Source organism: Lipotes vexillifer, unplaced genomic scaffold (assembly GCF_000442215.2).
Source record: "Lipotes vexillifer unplaced genomic scaffold, Lipotes_vexillifer_v1.1 scaffold149, whole genome shotgun sequence".
In the NCBI taxonomy this organism is placed as follows: Eukaryota; Metazoa; Chordata; class Mammalia; order Artiodactyla; family Lipotidae; genus Lipotes; species Lipotes vexillifer.
The window spans coordinates 3,114,637-3,129,568 of NW_006779962.1; the positions used below are offsets into that span (position 1 = coordinate 3,114,637).

At 46.8% G+C, this 14,932-nt stretch overlaps 1 protein-coding gene across 1 annotated transcript in view; it reads right to left on the reverse strand.

The window, feature by feature from the left end:
* The window catches only part of PRRC2B (proline rich coiled-coil 2B), a 56,892-nt gene that overhangs the window by 34,417 nt on the left and 7,543 nt on the right, over positions 1 to 14,932 (reverse strand). Inside the window, exons 5-10 of the mRNA XM_007453121.1 lie at positions 11,434 to 11,577; positions 9,301 to 9,542; positions 8,716 to 8,837; positions 8,139 to 8,281; positions 2,772 to 2,862; positions 73 to 265 (exon numbers count right to left, since the gene is read on the reverse strand). Coding sequence (XP_007453183.1) covers positions 73 to 265; positions 2,772 to 2,862; positions 8,139 to 8,281; positions 8,716 to 8,837; positions 9,301 to 9,542; positions 11,434 to 11,577 — 935 coding nt within the window. The remainder of the gene's footprint in view (positions 1 to 72; positions 266 to 2,771; positions 2,863 to 8,138; positions 8,282 to 8,715; positions 8,838 to 9,300; positions 9,543 to 11,433; positions 11,578 to 14,932) is intronic.

A 14,932-nucleotide genomic window follows, 5' to 3' on the forward strand; every position in this document is an offset into this window, starting at 1 on the left:
GGGAGAGAGAGAGAGAGAGAGAGAGAGAGAGAGTGTGTGTGTGTCACAGAACCCCTGCAGTGCCCATGATACCTGGTAGTCAGGGCCTGACACCCAGCTGTGAAGCTTCCTAGAAGGCGGCTGAGGTTCTGGCACCTTCCGGACGACACGGGTTCTGCCTCCTGTTTCGCCCCAGTCCTTTCCTTCCTCTTGGGTGCGCTTGGCATCAGCACTATCTGCAGAGCTCACTGACAACTGCCGCTGCCTCCTGGGGTCCCAACTGTTCCTGGGACAAACCACACAGAGCATTAGTTCTCCCAGTCGGCCCAAGCATGGTCTGGCCTCACTGGTCAGGCCCTTAGGAATTCCAAAGTTGGCTGTCTACATACCAATTTCCTTCATGAGAGCAGACCTACCCCGCACCCCCTCTACAGGTGAGAGGATGTGCCCAGAGCACCAAAATCAGCACCAATGTTTACCAAGTCAGCCTTACACACACAGCTCCTGGCAGGATGCCTCACACCCATTACTTTATTTACTCCAAAAAAAAAAAGTCTCTACTTCCCCCATGTTAAAGAGTTGGTAATTGAGTCTCCGACAGGTTGGGGAGCTGTTTTCACAAGGAAGAGCTAAGAGATTTGAGCCTAGGACTCCCACTGAAGGCCCTTCTCTTTACGCCACAGCTCCCGCCCTGTGCTTTGCATAAAGGAGCTGCTTAATAAATGCTCCTCGCAACAGCAAAAGAAGGCTCACTGGCTGATTCATGATAAAGAGCAGGAGGAACAAAGCAAAGCACACACAGCGTGGAAAAGGAGGAGAGAGATGCCCAGCGGAGGCTACGGGAAGGCTCGAAGCGAAGGGAGGCTTGTGCAGTGCTCACCTTCACATGCCCCAGTGTAAACCAAGGCCCTGGGGCAAAACACACACGTGCATCTACTCAGCACCCCTTCTTTAATGGTGCCCACTAAACCCAGCAGGAGCGCAGAGGAAGGCAGGGAGTCAGACCTGGCTAATGTATGTGTCTGCGCAGGTGCACACGCATGCGCGCGCACACACACACACAAGCACACATGCACACACACACACACACACACACACAAGCATGCATGCACGCACAGGAGGTGGAAGGGAGATGGAAGGGAGGTGGGGTGGGTATCGGGACACCACAGACTGGGCAACAACTGCTAGCGGCTCCGGACTGCAGTCAGAGGCGGGCGCCCACACGAAGCCTCCTGACCCACCAGGAGAGATCAAGTCTGCAGAAGACAACTAAGGAACAGTGTGAGGGTGAGATGAAAGGAAGGACATGAGCTGGCCAGCCTCTCGATGGTGCAGCAAAGAAAGGATGTGGGTCCCAGTGGCCCCCAGAGACAATGAACAGGAAGGGATGGAACAGGAAAAGTTTCAGGAACCCATCGTGGATGGCAAATAAAATGTCAAAGAAGACTGGGGAGCTTGTAGTAGGAGTCTCAACCAGCTCAGGGAACACACTGAGGTCGTGGCTGGTGGACTCAATTTGATGTGTCCTTGGTCACAGCCAGTGGTGAACTGGGTCCAAATCCCAGGTCTAACTCTTTCAGATGAACATTCAATTCACATCAACTCAAAGAGACAAGAAGAGAGTGGCCTGCTGCTCCAATAAATCTGCAAAACTTTGCTTGCCATTGATTTAAATTCTTGATCACATCTCCTTCTGAGCTTAGTGTTCCAAAAACTGACCCACAGATATTTATTTCCCAAGTGCATCCAAAGCTTCAGTTGAAATCAAGCAACATTAAAATAAATTACAGAAGCCTCAATTCGTCAATTGTTTGTGTATCATCTGAGAGAGTGGCAGATCATTACCAGCTCCCTGCGCAAGAGGAGCTCTGAAGCGAAAGACGAAATAACAGAGACTTGCAGACCCAACTACGTAAACATTCAATTACTGACAATAAAAGAGACAAAGGGAAAAATATTAAAGCACTAATGTCTAAGCAATATAAAACAGTAATCACATTTTAACGGAAAGCAGAGTAAGTCTAACAGAGTAAGTCTAACAGATAAAGGAAATAGGCAATTTCACGCAAAAAGAAGCATTCTTATTTGCCAGTACTGGGGCAGGGGGGAGCAAATTAAAGCAACCATAGGTGCTCTTCTCAAAGGACTGGCCAATACTACTGGTGTCATGCTAAAAACTAGAGGGACTAGACTACAATGAAGTATTTTCCAAAAGGTGTTGTGAGTAAAAATCAGTCCAATGGAATGATCCCCCCCCCCAAAAAAAAAAAAAAGAGAGAGAGAAGAGATTAAAGTGGTCAAATAAGTTTAGGAAATGTGGCATCCCCGCCTCCCCCCAGATTCCCAGCACACTGCAGTATGCACACCCTAGGCTCTGGATGACCTTGGAACTATTTATTAATAAACAGTTAAGTGGAAAGCAAAGTTTCCCAAATTTGCTTGGCCAGAGAAGCCTTCTGGGGTACTATACCCAAAGCAATCTATGGAACAAGCAGTCTATAAGACACCCTTGGGAAAATACTGGCACAGTGGTTAAATCGCTAGGACTCAGCCAGCCAGCCACGCCTGGGTGCAGATCCCGGCTCCAGCCCTGAACAGCTGTCCTCAAAAGCCAAGGCCCCCCCATCTGCAAATGGAAAGAGTATTTGCCCTTGCGAGGTTGCTGGGGTAACCAGGAAATGCACTTGGCATGGTGACGGGCACACGGCAGCACCACGAACACGGGTGCACTTACATCCCGCTAAGGTCACACTCCTTGGCAGCGGAGCAATCAGCGGCACAGGGACACTTACCGCTTTGGCCTGCCATCCTTCACAACTTCCTCCTCCTCCTCATCGTCGCTGAACTTCAACTTCTCCGAGTAGTCCACTTCTTCATGGAGGCCTGCAACAGGAGCACGGCCAGGGAAAGTGAGACCAAATGCGAGACTCGGCAGTGCTAAGGTCGCCACTGGGGAGCCTCCTCCAGTTAGGAACTGCACCAACCCAGCTGGGTAAGGCACACCTCCCAGCTGCCACCACCAGAACAAACGCTGCAGATAAAAATGAAAGACAGGGCTTCCCTGGTGGCGCGGTGGTCGGGAATCTGCCTGCCAAGGCAGGGGACACGGGTTCGAGCCCTCGTCCGAGAAGATCCCACAGGCCACGGAGCAACTAAGTCCGTGCGCCCCAACTACTGAGCCTGTGCTCTAGAGCCCGCCAGCCACAACTACTGAGCCCGCCAGCCACAACTACGGAAGCCTGCGCGCCCGGAGGCCATGCTCCTCAACAAGAGAAGCCACTGCAGTGAGAAGCCCGCGCACCGCAACAAAGATCAGCCCCCGCTCGATGCAACTAGAGAAAGCCCGCGTGCAGCAACGAAGACCCAATGCAGCCAAAAATAAGTAAATAAATAATTTATTTTTTTTTTAAAAAAGATGAAGGACAGTGCTGGCTCTGGTAACAGCAAAGTAGCCTGGTTAGACTAACACCCCCTGGCTAGACTTAAGACAACAGCTCTTAAATCTAGACAAAATATTCTCCAAGTGTATTAGGAGGTGAGGAGAGTGGACAAAAGCAGGTAGAAACCAGCCAGGAGGCCACCCTAGCAACACAGACACCTGAACAGTGAGATTCGTGGGTGGCCGTTTTGCCCCAGGGCCCTCCCCTACCCCAGTGGCTCAGGTAGCAGAAAGTCACCATCAACTGATGAGTGGGTACACAAAATGCGGTAGAGCCATACAATGGAAGAGTATTTGGCCACTAAAAAAAGATTTTAAAAGAGTTCAGACCCATGCTGCAACATGATGATCCTTGAAAACATTATGCTAAGTGACAGAGCCAGATATGAAAAGCCACGTATTCTATTGTGTGATTCCATGGATATGAAACATCTAGAACAAGCAAATCCACAGAGACAGAAAGTAGATGAGCGTTTGCCGAAGGGTGTGCGTGGAGGGCAGGTGGTAACTGGGAGTGACTCTGCTGATGGGTATATGGGTGTCTTCCGTGGGAGACAGAAATGCTCTGGAATCGAACAGGGAGGATGACTGCACAAACCTGTTAATATACGAAAAATATCTGGATTTTAGACTTTCTGAGGGTAAATTTTACGTAATATGAAAATCTGTCAAGTGAATTATATCGTTAAAAAAAGGAGACGACAACAAAAAGCCCAATCCAACTAAAAGGCGAGTTAGATTGGACGATAAAGCAAGTGCAATTACATGCTGTTTCCCAGAGCATCACTTTATATACAAACACAAGTGGGTTAAAGGGAATGAATGGAAAATACACACCATGACAACAATAAATAATTTAAGTCAGAGCAATGATACTAACATAGGACAAAACAGACTCCAAGACAAGAAGTGTTACGAGAGATAAAAAAGGATATTTGAAAACAATATAAACGGACAGTATGTCAGAATCATAAAAATGATAAATGTGCGTAACAGCTTCAAAATAAATGAAGCAAAAACTGACAGAATTAAAGGGAGAAATAGATAAATCCACAATTACAGTAGAGAGTTTAACACCTCACTTTCAGTAACTGGTAGAACTAGGCAAAAATGTAAGTATATAAGATCTGAACAACACTACCAACCACCTTGACTACACTGATATTTAGAGAATGTGATATCCAACTTATAGAACATACATTCTTTTCAAATGCACTTGGAATATTCACCAAGATAGACCATGTATCTTGGTCATAAAACAAGTCTTAAAAAGTTGGAAAGAACTGAAGTCATACAGAATATGGTCTCTTGACTACAATGGAATTAAATGAGAACTCTAGAAAGCTCCAATTAAAACGACTGGTGAACTAGAAAACAATCAAACAATGGAGAAAACTAAAGCCAAAAGCCGTCTCTTTGTAAAGACTGATTAATTAAACTAATAAGCCCTTGGCAGAAGTGAACAAGAAAAAGAGAAAAAATACAAATTACCTAATTATCAGGAATGAAAAAAGGGTGATACCTGTATCACTACAGACCCTACAGACATCAGAAAAAAAAAAAAAAAAGGGAATATTATCAACAACTTTACACCACTAAGTTCAACTCAAAAGAAAGGAACAAATCCCTTGAAAATCACAACTTATGAAATACTGACACAGAAACATCGGAAATCTGAGCAGCCCTATAACTAATCAAAGAAGTTAAATTTATTATCACAAGTGTCTTTAGAAAGAAAATTCCAGGGCCAATCGGTTTCACTGGCGAATTTTATCAAGCATTTATGAAAAAAATAATACCAATCTAACAGAAACTCTTTCAGAAAGTAGAGAAGGAAGGAACATTTTCCAACACATCTTATGAGCCCAGCAAAACCTGGTATCAAAACCCAAGGGCGATATTAGAAGAAAATTACAGACCAATATCCGCCATGAACACAGGCACCAAGAATCTTAACAAAATATCAGCAAACTGAATCTAGGCGTAGGTGGAATTTATTCTAGGGATGCAAAGTTGGTCAGCATTAAAAAAATAAATCAGGGGGACTTCCCCGGTAGTCCAGTAGTTAAGAATCCACCTTCCAATACAGGGGACACAGGTCTGATCCCTGGTTGGGGAACCGAGATCCCACATGCCACGGGGCAACTAAGCCCGCGTGCCACAACTACTGAGCCTGTGCTCTACAGCCCGCGAGCCACAACTACTGAGCCCGCGTGCCACAACTACTGAAGCCCACGAGCCTAGAGCCCATGTTCTGCAACAAGAGAAGCCACTGCAATGAGAAGCCCGCCCACCACAACAAAGAGTAGCCCCCACTCGCCGCCACTAGAGAAAGCCTGCGCACAGCAACGAAGACCCAACGCAGCCATAAATAAATAAATGTATTTAAAAAAAAATCAGCAAACTAGAAATAGAAAGGAATCTCCACAATCTGATAAAGAACACCACCAAGAACCTTACAACTATCATATTTAATGGTGAAACACTATAAACACTTTCTCTCTAAGATCAGGAATACAGAAATTGAATATACAACATTGTACTGGAAGTACTACACTGCAATAAAGCAAGAAAAAGAAAAGGCATTTAATCTGTCCCTATTTATAGGCAACATGATGGTTTATGCAGAAAATTCTAAGAAATCAACAAGAGCTAGTAAAACTAATGAATGCATTCAGCAAACTGTCTGGTACAAGATCCACACACAAAAATCAACTCTATATATGTCTATATAATAACATCAAACACTAAAAAAACAAAACTTTTTTTTTTTTAAAACCAGTACCATTTACGATAGTGTCAAGAAACATAAAATACTCAGGAATAAACATAACAAAGATGTTCAAGACCTCTACACTGAAAACTATAAAACACTGCTGAGAGAAATGAAAGCCCTAATAGAGAAAGTTTCACCAAGTTACTGGGCAAGAGATTCAAAATTAAGATTTCATTTATCCAGAATTAAATTCAACACAATCTTAATCACAATGCCTGCAGGCTTTTAAAATACTGACCGGTTGATTCTAAATTTACATGAGAATGAAAAGAACTTAGAATAGTCAAATAATCTTAAACATGAACAAAGCTGGAAAACTTACACCAGTGAATTTAGAACTAACTATAAAGCTACAGTGTGGTATTGGCATAAGGATGAATAAACAGATCAACGGAACAAACAGCGTCCAGAAATAGACCCACACTTATATGATCAACTGACTGTTGACAAAGGTGTCAAAGCAACTCAATAGGGAATGAAAAGTCTTATCACAAACGGTGCAGAACAATCAGACAACCTAATGGATTAAAATGAACCCCGACCCCTATCTTACACCATATACAAATGAATACAACATGGATCATAGATCCAAAAATAAGTGTTAAAACTATAAAACATAAGGGAGTATCTTTGCCAGCAAGGAGAGACAAAGATTTTTTATAAAGGACACAAAAGTAAAAACCATAAAAAACACAAATTTGTAAGTTAAACTTCATCAAAATTGAAAACTTCTGCTCATCAAAACACAGTGCTAAAAAATGAACAGACAAGGCAGGCAGTTGGAGAAAATATCTGTGAAATGTTAAGTCTCCAAGGACTTGTATCCGAACACACACACACACAGACACACAAAGGCACCAGTAGGCAAATCGACATGAAAACGTGTTTATCATCATTAGTCATCAGCAAGATGAAAGTTAAAAGCACAACGAGATACCACTACACACCCACTAGAATGGCTAAAAATAAAAAGACCCACATCAAAGTGTTGTGAGGATGCAGAGCAACTAAATTCTCAAAATCGAGACTGGGAATGGCATCACCAACCACCATGGAAAAAGATTTGGGTGCTTCTTATAAAACTAATCACACACCTACCCTTTAATTCAACAATTCCACTCCCAGATATTTACCCAAGAGAAATGAACGTATTATTCATAATGGAACTTTTGAATGGGTAAACAAATTATAGTATTTGATACAATGAAATATACCTCAGTAATTAAAAGCAACTATCGATATACAGAACATGAATGAATCTCACAAATGTCACAGGAGAAGGAAAGCTGTTAGGACTCCATTCGTTTGCAGTTTCCAGTTAAGATTCATTGTAAGACAGGGAGGCCTTGGGCTGAGTCTTGGACACAGTCCGGGAGGGAGACTGGCTAGGGAGGGGCTGGGTGGTGAGGAAAGTGCTCTGTATCGTGACTCGGCTGTGCTACTCAAGCGTATGCATCTGTCAAAACTGTAAAATTAAATGTGTGCCTTTCAATGCCGTTAACTTTTACTTGAAAACGAACAATCCAAAAGAATTTTAAAAGAAAATAATCAGGTTGGGGGGCGGGGTTGGGTGAAGATAAGAATGCAGAATGTCGGCATTTGCTGAAATGCTGAAACTCGGTGACAGGGAGCTACCTGGGGTTCATTACACTCGTTTGTTTTAACTTTTCCATTATAAAAATTCTTTCTCCCTCTAAGATCAAGACCAAAGACAAAAGAAGACATGGCTCTATCAGGAAGCAACTGCTCGTCTTGAGTGCCAACCAACAAGGATCTCTTCAGGGCACCGAGGCTGGTCCCCGCCCCATGTTTTCGTTCCAACTTGCCGAGGAAAACAGTGGACTTGGTGTCAGAGGACTTCCAACCCTGGTAAGCAGAGACAGACCGCAGTCCTCCCTTCCTAAACCCTCAGCTGTGAGCCCACCAGCAAACACCCCCACCCACCTGCCCAGCCGTCATCGGCATCGGTGTCCAGGTCGTCAAGGCCCCGCAGGTTCTCCGCGTTGATGATGGTGGGCCTCGGCGCCCGTTCCACCAGCTGCCTCAGTGGACGGATTGGGCGAGTCATTCCCAGCCTGTTTTCTTTTCTGATGAGAGAGAGAAGGGTAAAGATGCTGGACTCCTGTCAAGTATACATACAGAAGCAAACCCAAATACTTTTCCAAAACTAAATCCTACACTGCAAAAGTTCATGTGTGCCCTTAATATTAAAACCGTCTCCTTTTTAAAGAACACGCAGTGAACAAATACATCCTCGAGAGAAGTTCTGCTTCATTCTGCAGTTTTATATGCTCAAGCTAATGTCTAGGGTAGCAGCAATAAACACATGCCAAATCTTCACCTGCCAGGAACCTGCAATCTCTTGTCTTGCCCCAGCCTTCTCACGCACCCTGGGTCTTGAGCTGGTTTCTCTGAGGTCTCCAGAAGACAAAGCACTTTCATATGTAAGCCCACTATCTTGTCCAGTATTCACCAACAAGGCTAATTTCTACATACGTTGACTATAATGCAATAGCCTTACCCGTCTTGGTCATTCATCTGGAACTGTCTAAAAGGAACACGGGGTTCAAGACGGAGCTGGGGAAGGGGAAAAGATCCTCGTTCCACTGTACCCTGGTTCTCTGATGACTGTGGCGAACACATCTGAAACATAATATCAATGAACACGGTTTTCTGGTAATGACCCAGATTTTAAGTTCCACTTGCATTAAAATTTGTTTTGGAAAATGGAAAATGGGAAAAAGAAACAGGAAAGTCTTGGGGTTTCCCAATTAATCCTATCAATCACCATCTCCCCCATTTCTTTCCTGCTGTCAGTACGCAAATCTGGGGACCTGTGTCTTGGGGAACAGACCTGCCTCTCCTTCTTCTAAAGAGCTAAGGCTAAGATAACATCCACATCACCAGGGAAAGAAGCCAGAGGCCCTTAAGATTGGAAAAGGAGGAGAGAAAATGCAAAAGTAATGGAAGCCTCCCTAGTAGGGTATGAGGGCAAAGAGACCGGGAGGGAGAACCCAAGGTAGGCACTCAACCACGTGGAGTAGCTTCTGCTGGACATGAACAAGCTGACCTCACGGGGAAAGAAATGCACACTCCGAAGACTTACAAAAGCAGGAAGCATGTCATGGTATGTAGGTGGGTGGTATACATTCCCCATGAACTGTGAAGCCCCTTTTCGGACAGGCTGAGCCGGGCGGAGAGAGGGGTCCTTAGAATCGCTGGTACATGACGAGGAGGGGGCTCCGTCTCCCGCACTCGAGTTCCTGCTGCCCAGCTCAGTTGGGGAGGCGCTCAGAGACGTGGCAGAAATTATGTTTCGCCCACCGCCCTCCCTCCAGCTTGTCACATCTGGAAATTGAAAGGGGGCAAAAGGGGAGAGGAAAGAGGAGGGGGAGGAGGGATTGTATGAGGTTCTGAAGGTCAAGGGACCCCCCTCACTCACCAAAAAGTTTTTAAAAAATAAAACAACAAAAGTGAAGAATCGAGTCGACTGGTCAAGTCTGTCAGGGAAGGTGGGGGGCAGACGCCCGGCCAATGAGTATGAACTTGCTGAGGGGGTCCAACTGTCAGCGAAATACAAAACAAGGTCCACTCAGAGAGAAGGCAAGTGTGAACGAGACGTGGTCTTCAGCAACTCACAGAAACTACACAACCTCAGACCTAACACTCCAAAGAAACCAAGACGGCCCCAATGAAAGCAGCCTTGGGTCATTTCTTCCACAATCATGCTGACCCCAAGAGGACCAGCACTGTGCTCGGCACTGGACTGGACTTTAGAACCAGAGAGAGTTCCAGACACGTGTTCAAGCTCCACTCCAGCAGTGGCACCTCTAGTCAGAGACTCCCCAGCTGTGAAGCAAAGCAGAGCTGCTCTCCCCTCTCCGAGACGGGGCTGGAAGGGTCTGGGACCCTACCCACCGGGCCTCGCCCCACCTGCTCTGGCAGCGGCCGGTGGGGCCCTCCCACAGGTCACAGATTGAAACCGGCCAACCCTCTCTGACCATCTTTTTAAGACGAGGCTTTCCACTGCAAAGGTAGCAAAGCCTGGTGGAATTAAGAGGCCAACGAGGAATCAGATGAGCCAAAAAGACTCCTCTTTTCAGTCAACTTGTAGTTAGGAGTTCAAACAGGTCCCTGAGTACCTGAGCCCTAAGAGAATGGAACCCAGGTCCGGAGCCACAAAGTCACAGGCTGCTCCCAGCTCTTCAGGTACCTCGTGCGTGATCTTGGCCAAGCCCTGGTCACCCCTCAGGCCATCTGCTTCTTCATCTTCTCAGACAAGGAGATGGAAGTGATCCCAGAAGCTTCTTCTAGTTCTAAGCTGTTATAATCCTATAGCAGCTCATCTTAATTAATCCCAGAAAGTTAAAGTTCTTGGCCTAAGGAATTTGATTATATATTTGGAGCAGCCAAAATAACCCAGCATAGGCCGCTGAAAAGGCAGTATGTTTTATGAGAGTTGCACAGTGATTGTTTCACTTATAGAATATCTGTTCTGCCTTTGGGATACCTTGGGGATTAATCAAAACAAGCAGATAAAAGTCTCTCATATTTCAAAACCTGATCGACGCCCCCGCCCCAAGGGCTACTTCAGAATCCGTGATGAGAACAGATGGAAAATCTCATTCCTAAACGACACCTTGAATACTAACCACCCAAGGCCACAAAGAACAAAATAGTACCAGTAAGAATTGCTACACAATCCTGCTGACCCCTTGGCCAGACCCCAGATGTGGGGTCGTGGAGGCTAGTGCTGGGCCGGCTACTCAACCAGGGGAACGTGTTAAAAAAAAAAAACAGATTCTAATTTGGCTGGGGATGGGCGAGGGTTGGAAATCAAGACTTTTTAACAAACGCCCCAAGTGATTCTGATAGGATTCGGCCAAGTTTGGGAGCCACTGATTAGAAAACAAGCTCCTGAATCGGGACTCAAGTTAATTGACCCTTGGTCTGTCTGTCCTTGCCGTGACCACCCAGGTACAGCAGAACTAACATCTGATGACTGCTGGGAAGGCGGACAGGCCTGGCCTGACCCGAAGGACAAGAAAGGAGGAGTGACCTCCAGCCCAGCCCAGGGAATAAGTCCAGCAGACGCATGGATCAGGTACAGGATCAACGGTCGTGCTTTCCAGGAAGGGAACCTGGCTCCTCGAGAAACAGCACGCTTCTAAGAGGGGAGAAAGACAAGGGGAAATCCTGCTGCTCCCGTGGGTGCCCACAGCGGCTGCAGCTCACTTACTCTGAGGGCGGAGGCTTGGTCCTGGCCCATACGACAGATCTAAGACGCCCTTTTCTTTGCCAGCCTTGTCCTGCCCTCCAGCTGCTTTCAGCGTCGGAAATTCCTCGGGAGAGAAGGATAATAGTCGGCTTGAGGCCCTTAAACCTGTCAAGAGAATTGGAAAGACGTATGGAGCAAGTGAGATGGACATCAACAGTTCTCTGCTTTAACAACGGCACACGCTGGCAGCCACGCTGCCCTGAAGGGAGCTCCTTCCTGGGGTGCTGTCTGCGCTGGCCTTCTGTGCCCGCAGAGTGGCACTAGGGTTCCCTGAGGGTTACAACAGGAGGCTGCCCGCAGACCACACCAGGTCCCTTGCCAGCCACCCTGCAGGAGCTGGTCACAAAGGGCAGGGGGTAAGGTATGGCAGAGGTTCCAGCCCAGATCCTTCCCTCCCACTCCTGGAAGAAAGCAGTAAGGTCCTTCCAGGGGCCCCGGGGGGCGGATAAGCACGGTCTTTGGTGAAATCAGCCCAGTGAAGCCAACTGCTTTTGGGTGGAGGTAATGCCCTGCCCCCCAACGCCTCCACCCTAGATTTACACCCTCACCCTAGGTTTATGCCTCTTCGTTTGTCCACTCCAGTTTACTATTTTCTACAGAGATCCTCAAGCCCTACAAGACCAAACATTTCACTCTTGCAATCTGGGAACAACCTCTTTGTTCTTTCATTCATTCCCCTACACTATGAACTCTGCAGAGAAGAAGCCTTTTCTTAACTCTGTTCCAATCACTCACAGCACTTAGCACCGGGAACCTGCAATCGTCTTCTCAATGAATAGATAATAATAAACGATGCATTTTAGGGTCTAGAGTGGGATTTGGTCCCTCTCCTGGAATACACAGTACGTGTCCAGCACCACACAAACTTAATAACAGCAATATCACACAGTAAAATGTCCAACGGTGACATGCTTTGATCCCTAGACAATACAGCCAAATCTGTCCCTAGGTATTACTGATTTGAGGACCTAACTCAGGCAGACTTTGCCAGAAAGATGCAGCGGGGATTAGTGCAGATGTACAAGGCGGTGATTCATCCACCATCCCACTTAGTAAAAAGGTCCAGGGTCAAATGAACATGCTGGGGGGATAAATGGACACATTATTAACCAATGATTAACCTGACAGATAATCGCCAAGTGTCGCAAAGGAGCACTACTGCTCACATAGTTGCTTCATTATGTTAAAAGGTCATTGGCAAGAATGAAATACGAAAGTCCTGCTTTAAAAATATGGTAGAGGGACTTCCCTGGCGGTTCAGTGGTTACGACTCCGCGCTTCCACTGTAGGGGGAGCGGGTTCCATCCCTGGTCGGGGAACTAAGATCCTGCATGCCGTGCAGCGCGGCCAAAAGAAAGAAAAAAAGTAGATAATTTGAAGTTAAAAAACAACAACAACAACAACACAACAGCAAATGCCTAGTACTTTTTTTCTGCCTCAATAGTCATGAAGGTATTATTCTAATCATGAATTAAACTTACCCTCCACAGATAAAAAAGATAACTCAAAATCTCACACCAAAGTAGTAGTATTCCTAAGGTTTAGAACACCCTGTAATGTTCACCCACCAATCCCTCCTACCCTCTGTTCTCTGCCATGAGAAACTGAGGCAGTGAAATCAGGGGCTTCTTCTGAGGCCCCAGATGGAGCCGCCGGTGGTGCTCTAGCAGCAGAGCCCACGAGCCATGTGCCTCTGGCCTCTGCCTGAACCACACAAGCAGGCCTCCTGGGCCTGATGCAAGTGAAACAGACCAAACGACCACCTTCTACATGGAGAGAGTCTGTCAACTCAGGAAGAACCCTTCTGAGTTCCAAAGAGCCATGAAAATGCTTGCGGGCCACACCCCCAAATCCCCACAGCCCTGGTGGCATCGCGGGCTTGTGACCCCGGCGTAGGAGGGGAACCAGAAGCCGGGTTCCCTCCCCAGCCCCACCTGGTCGGCACGTGTCTGTTCTCTCCTCTTGGGCTACTGGGCTCTGCCGTCTCCCAGACGAGCTATCACATGTTTACAGAGTATTTTACTGTGTTTTAGGATTATTTTCTAAATCAAGTTTTTTTTTGATAGGTAATACAATCAAAAGGTTCAAAGGTAACAAGCCTTCAAAGAGCGTAAACAGAAGCCTACCTCCCACCCTCGTGCCCCATCTGCCTACTTCAAACACCCTCACACAACTGGGAGTCTTCTGTTTCGTTCCTTCTCACCCTTCCTCTTATGTTTCCTTCCAGAGATTTTTTTTTAATGCGCATACAACATTTTTAGAAGCGTACTTTCCCTCTCCCCAGTTGTTTGCACAAATGGTAATATACTCTGCGTACTATTCCACACTTTTTTTCACTTAAGAATATGTCCTGGAGATCTTGCCAGATCGGTAGAAAACTGCTTTTTTTCCTTACAGCCAAGTAGTATTTCATTAAAATACCATCCTTTGACGGACATTTCAAGGGACTGTGTCCAATCTTTTGCTATTACAATGTTGCAATGAATAATCTCGTGCATGTCATTTCACACAGCTGTAAGTATCATCTACAGGGTGATTTCCTCCAAGTGGAACCTCCAGGTCAAAGGGTACTCGTGCTGGTGTGTGACGGGCAATGCGAATTTACACTAGTTTTTTTAAATCTCTGTAAGTTCTTATTAAATTAAAATGAATATTCCATTTACTTAAAGAAATTCCAACCTCATGGAAATGAAGGCTACAGAAAGCAAAGAACCACTGTTAACAGTCCAGTGAATCGTCTCCGTCACGCCTCTGTGAAGACCTTGCTTCCGGTCTGCAGTGCCTTGTTGCATCCCCACCCCACCTGGCCTCCCTCACCCTCCAGGCTGGGGCAGCCAGCTGAGCTCCCCCTGCCCTTTCTCCTCTAGGCGAGCTGCAGCTCCAAAGCCCCCGGAACACCTTTGGGCTGAGGAAGGGGTAGGCCTTCAACCGCACAGCGACCCGAGGCCAGAAGGGCCCGTCCTTGGGGCGTTGGAGTGGCAGGGGTGTGTGGGGAAGGTGGCACACGGAGCTGGCTTTCTACTCTAAGCCATAAAATGTAAAGTCTGGCCAGGCCTTGGCCGGCAGGGATACACAAAAGACAGAGGGCAGCGCCAGGACAGGGGCCAAGGGTAAAAAAGGCAGCCCCTGCTGGTTTACAGAAGAAAAAGCAACTGTGGTGCGGAGCCTCTCACACCCCCGCCCCTCTCCATCCAGCTCGGGGCGCCGCGCAGCCTGCTCTGAACAGCGTGCTAGAAATACGCGCGCCGACACTGGGAAACCAGGAGGGTTCATTAGAAGAATCTGGGTTTCTGGCTCCTCTCAAGAACACCCGTGGACCCTGGGCCCACATTCTCAAAGGGCTCCAGATGCTGGAGGGGAGCCAGATTTCCCTCTGCCCCAGCGCCCCTCAGCCATGCCACTCGGGGGCCTGCTCTGCTCTGGGCCTGCCTTGGAGCCATTTCAGTCTGTTGCTCGGCAT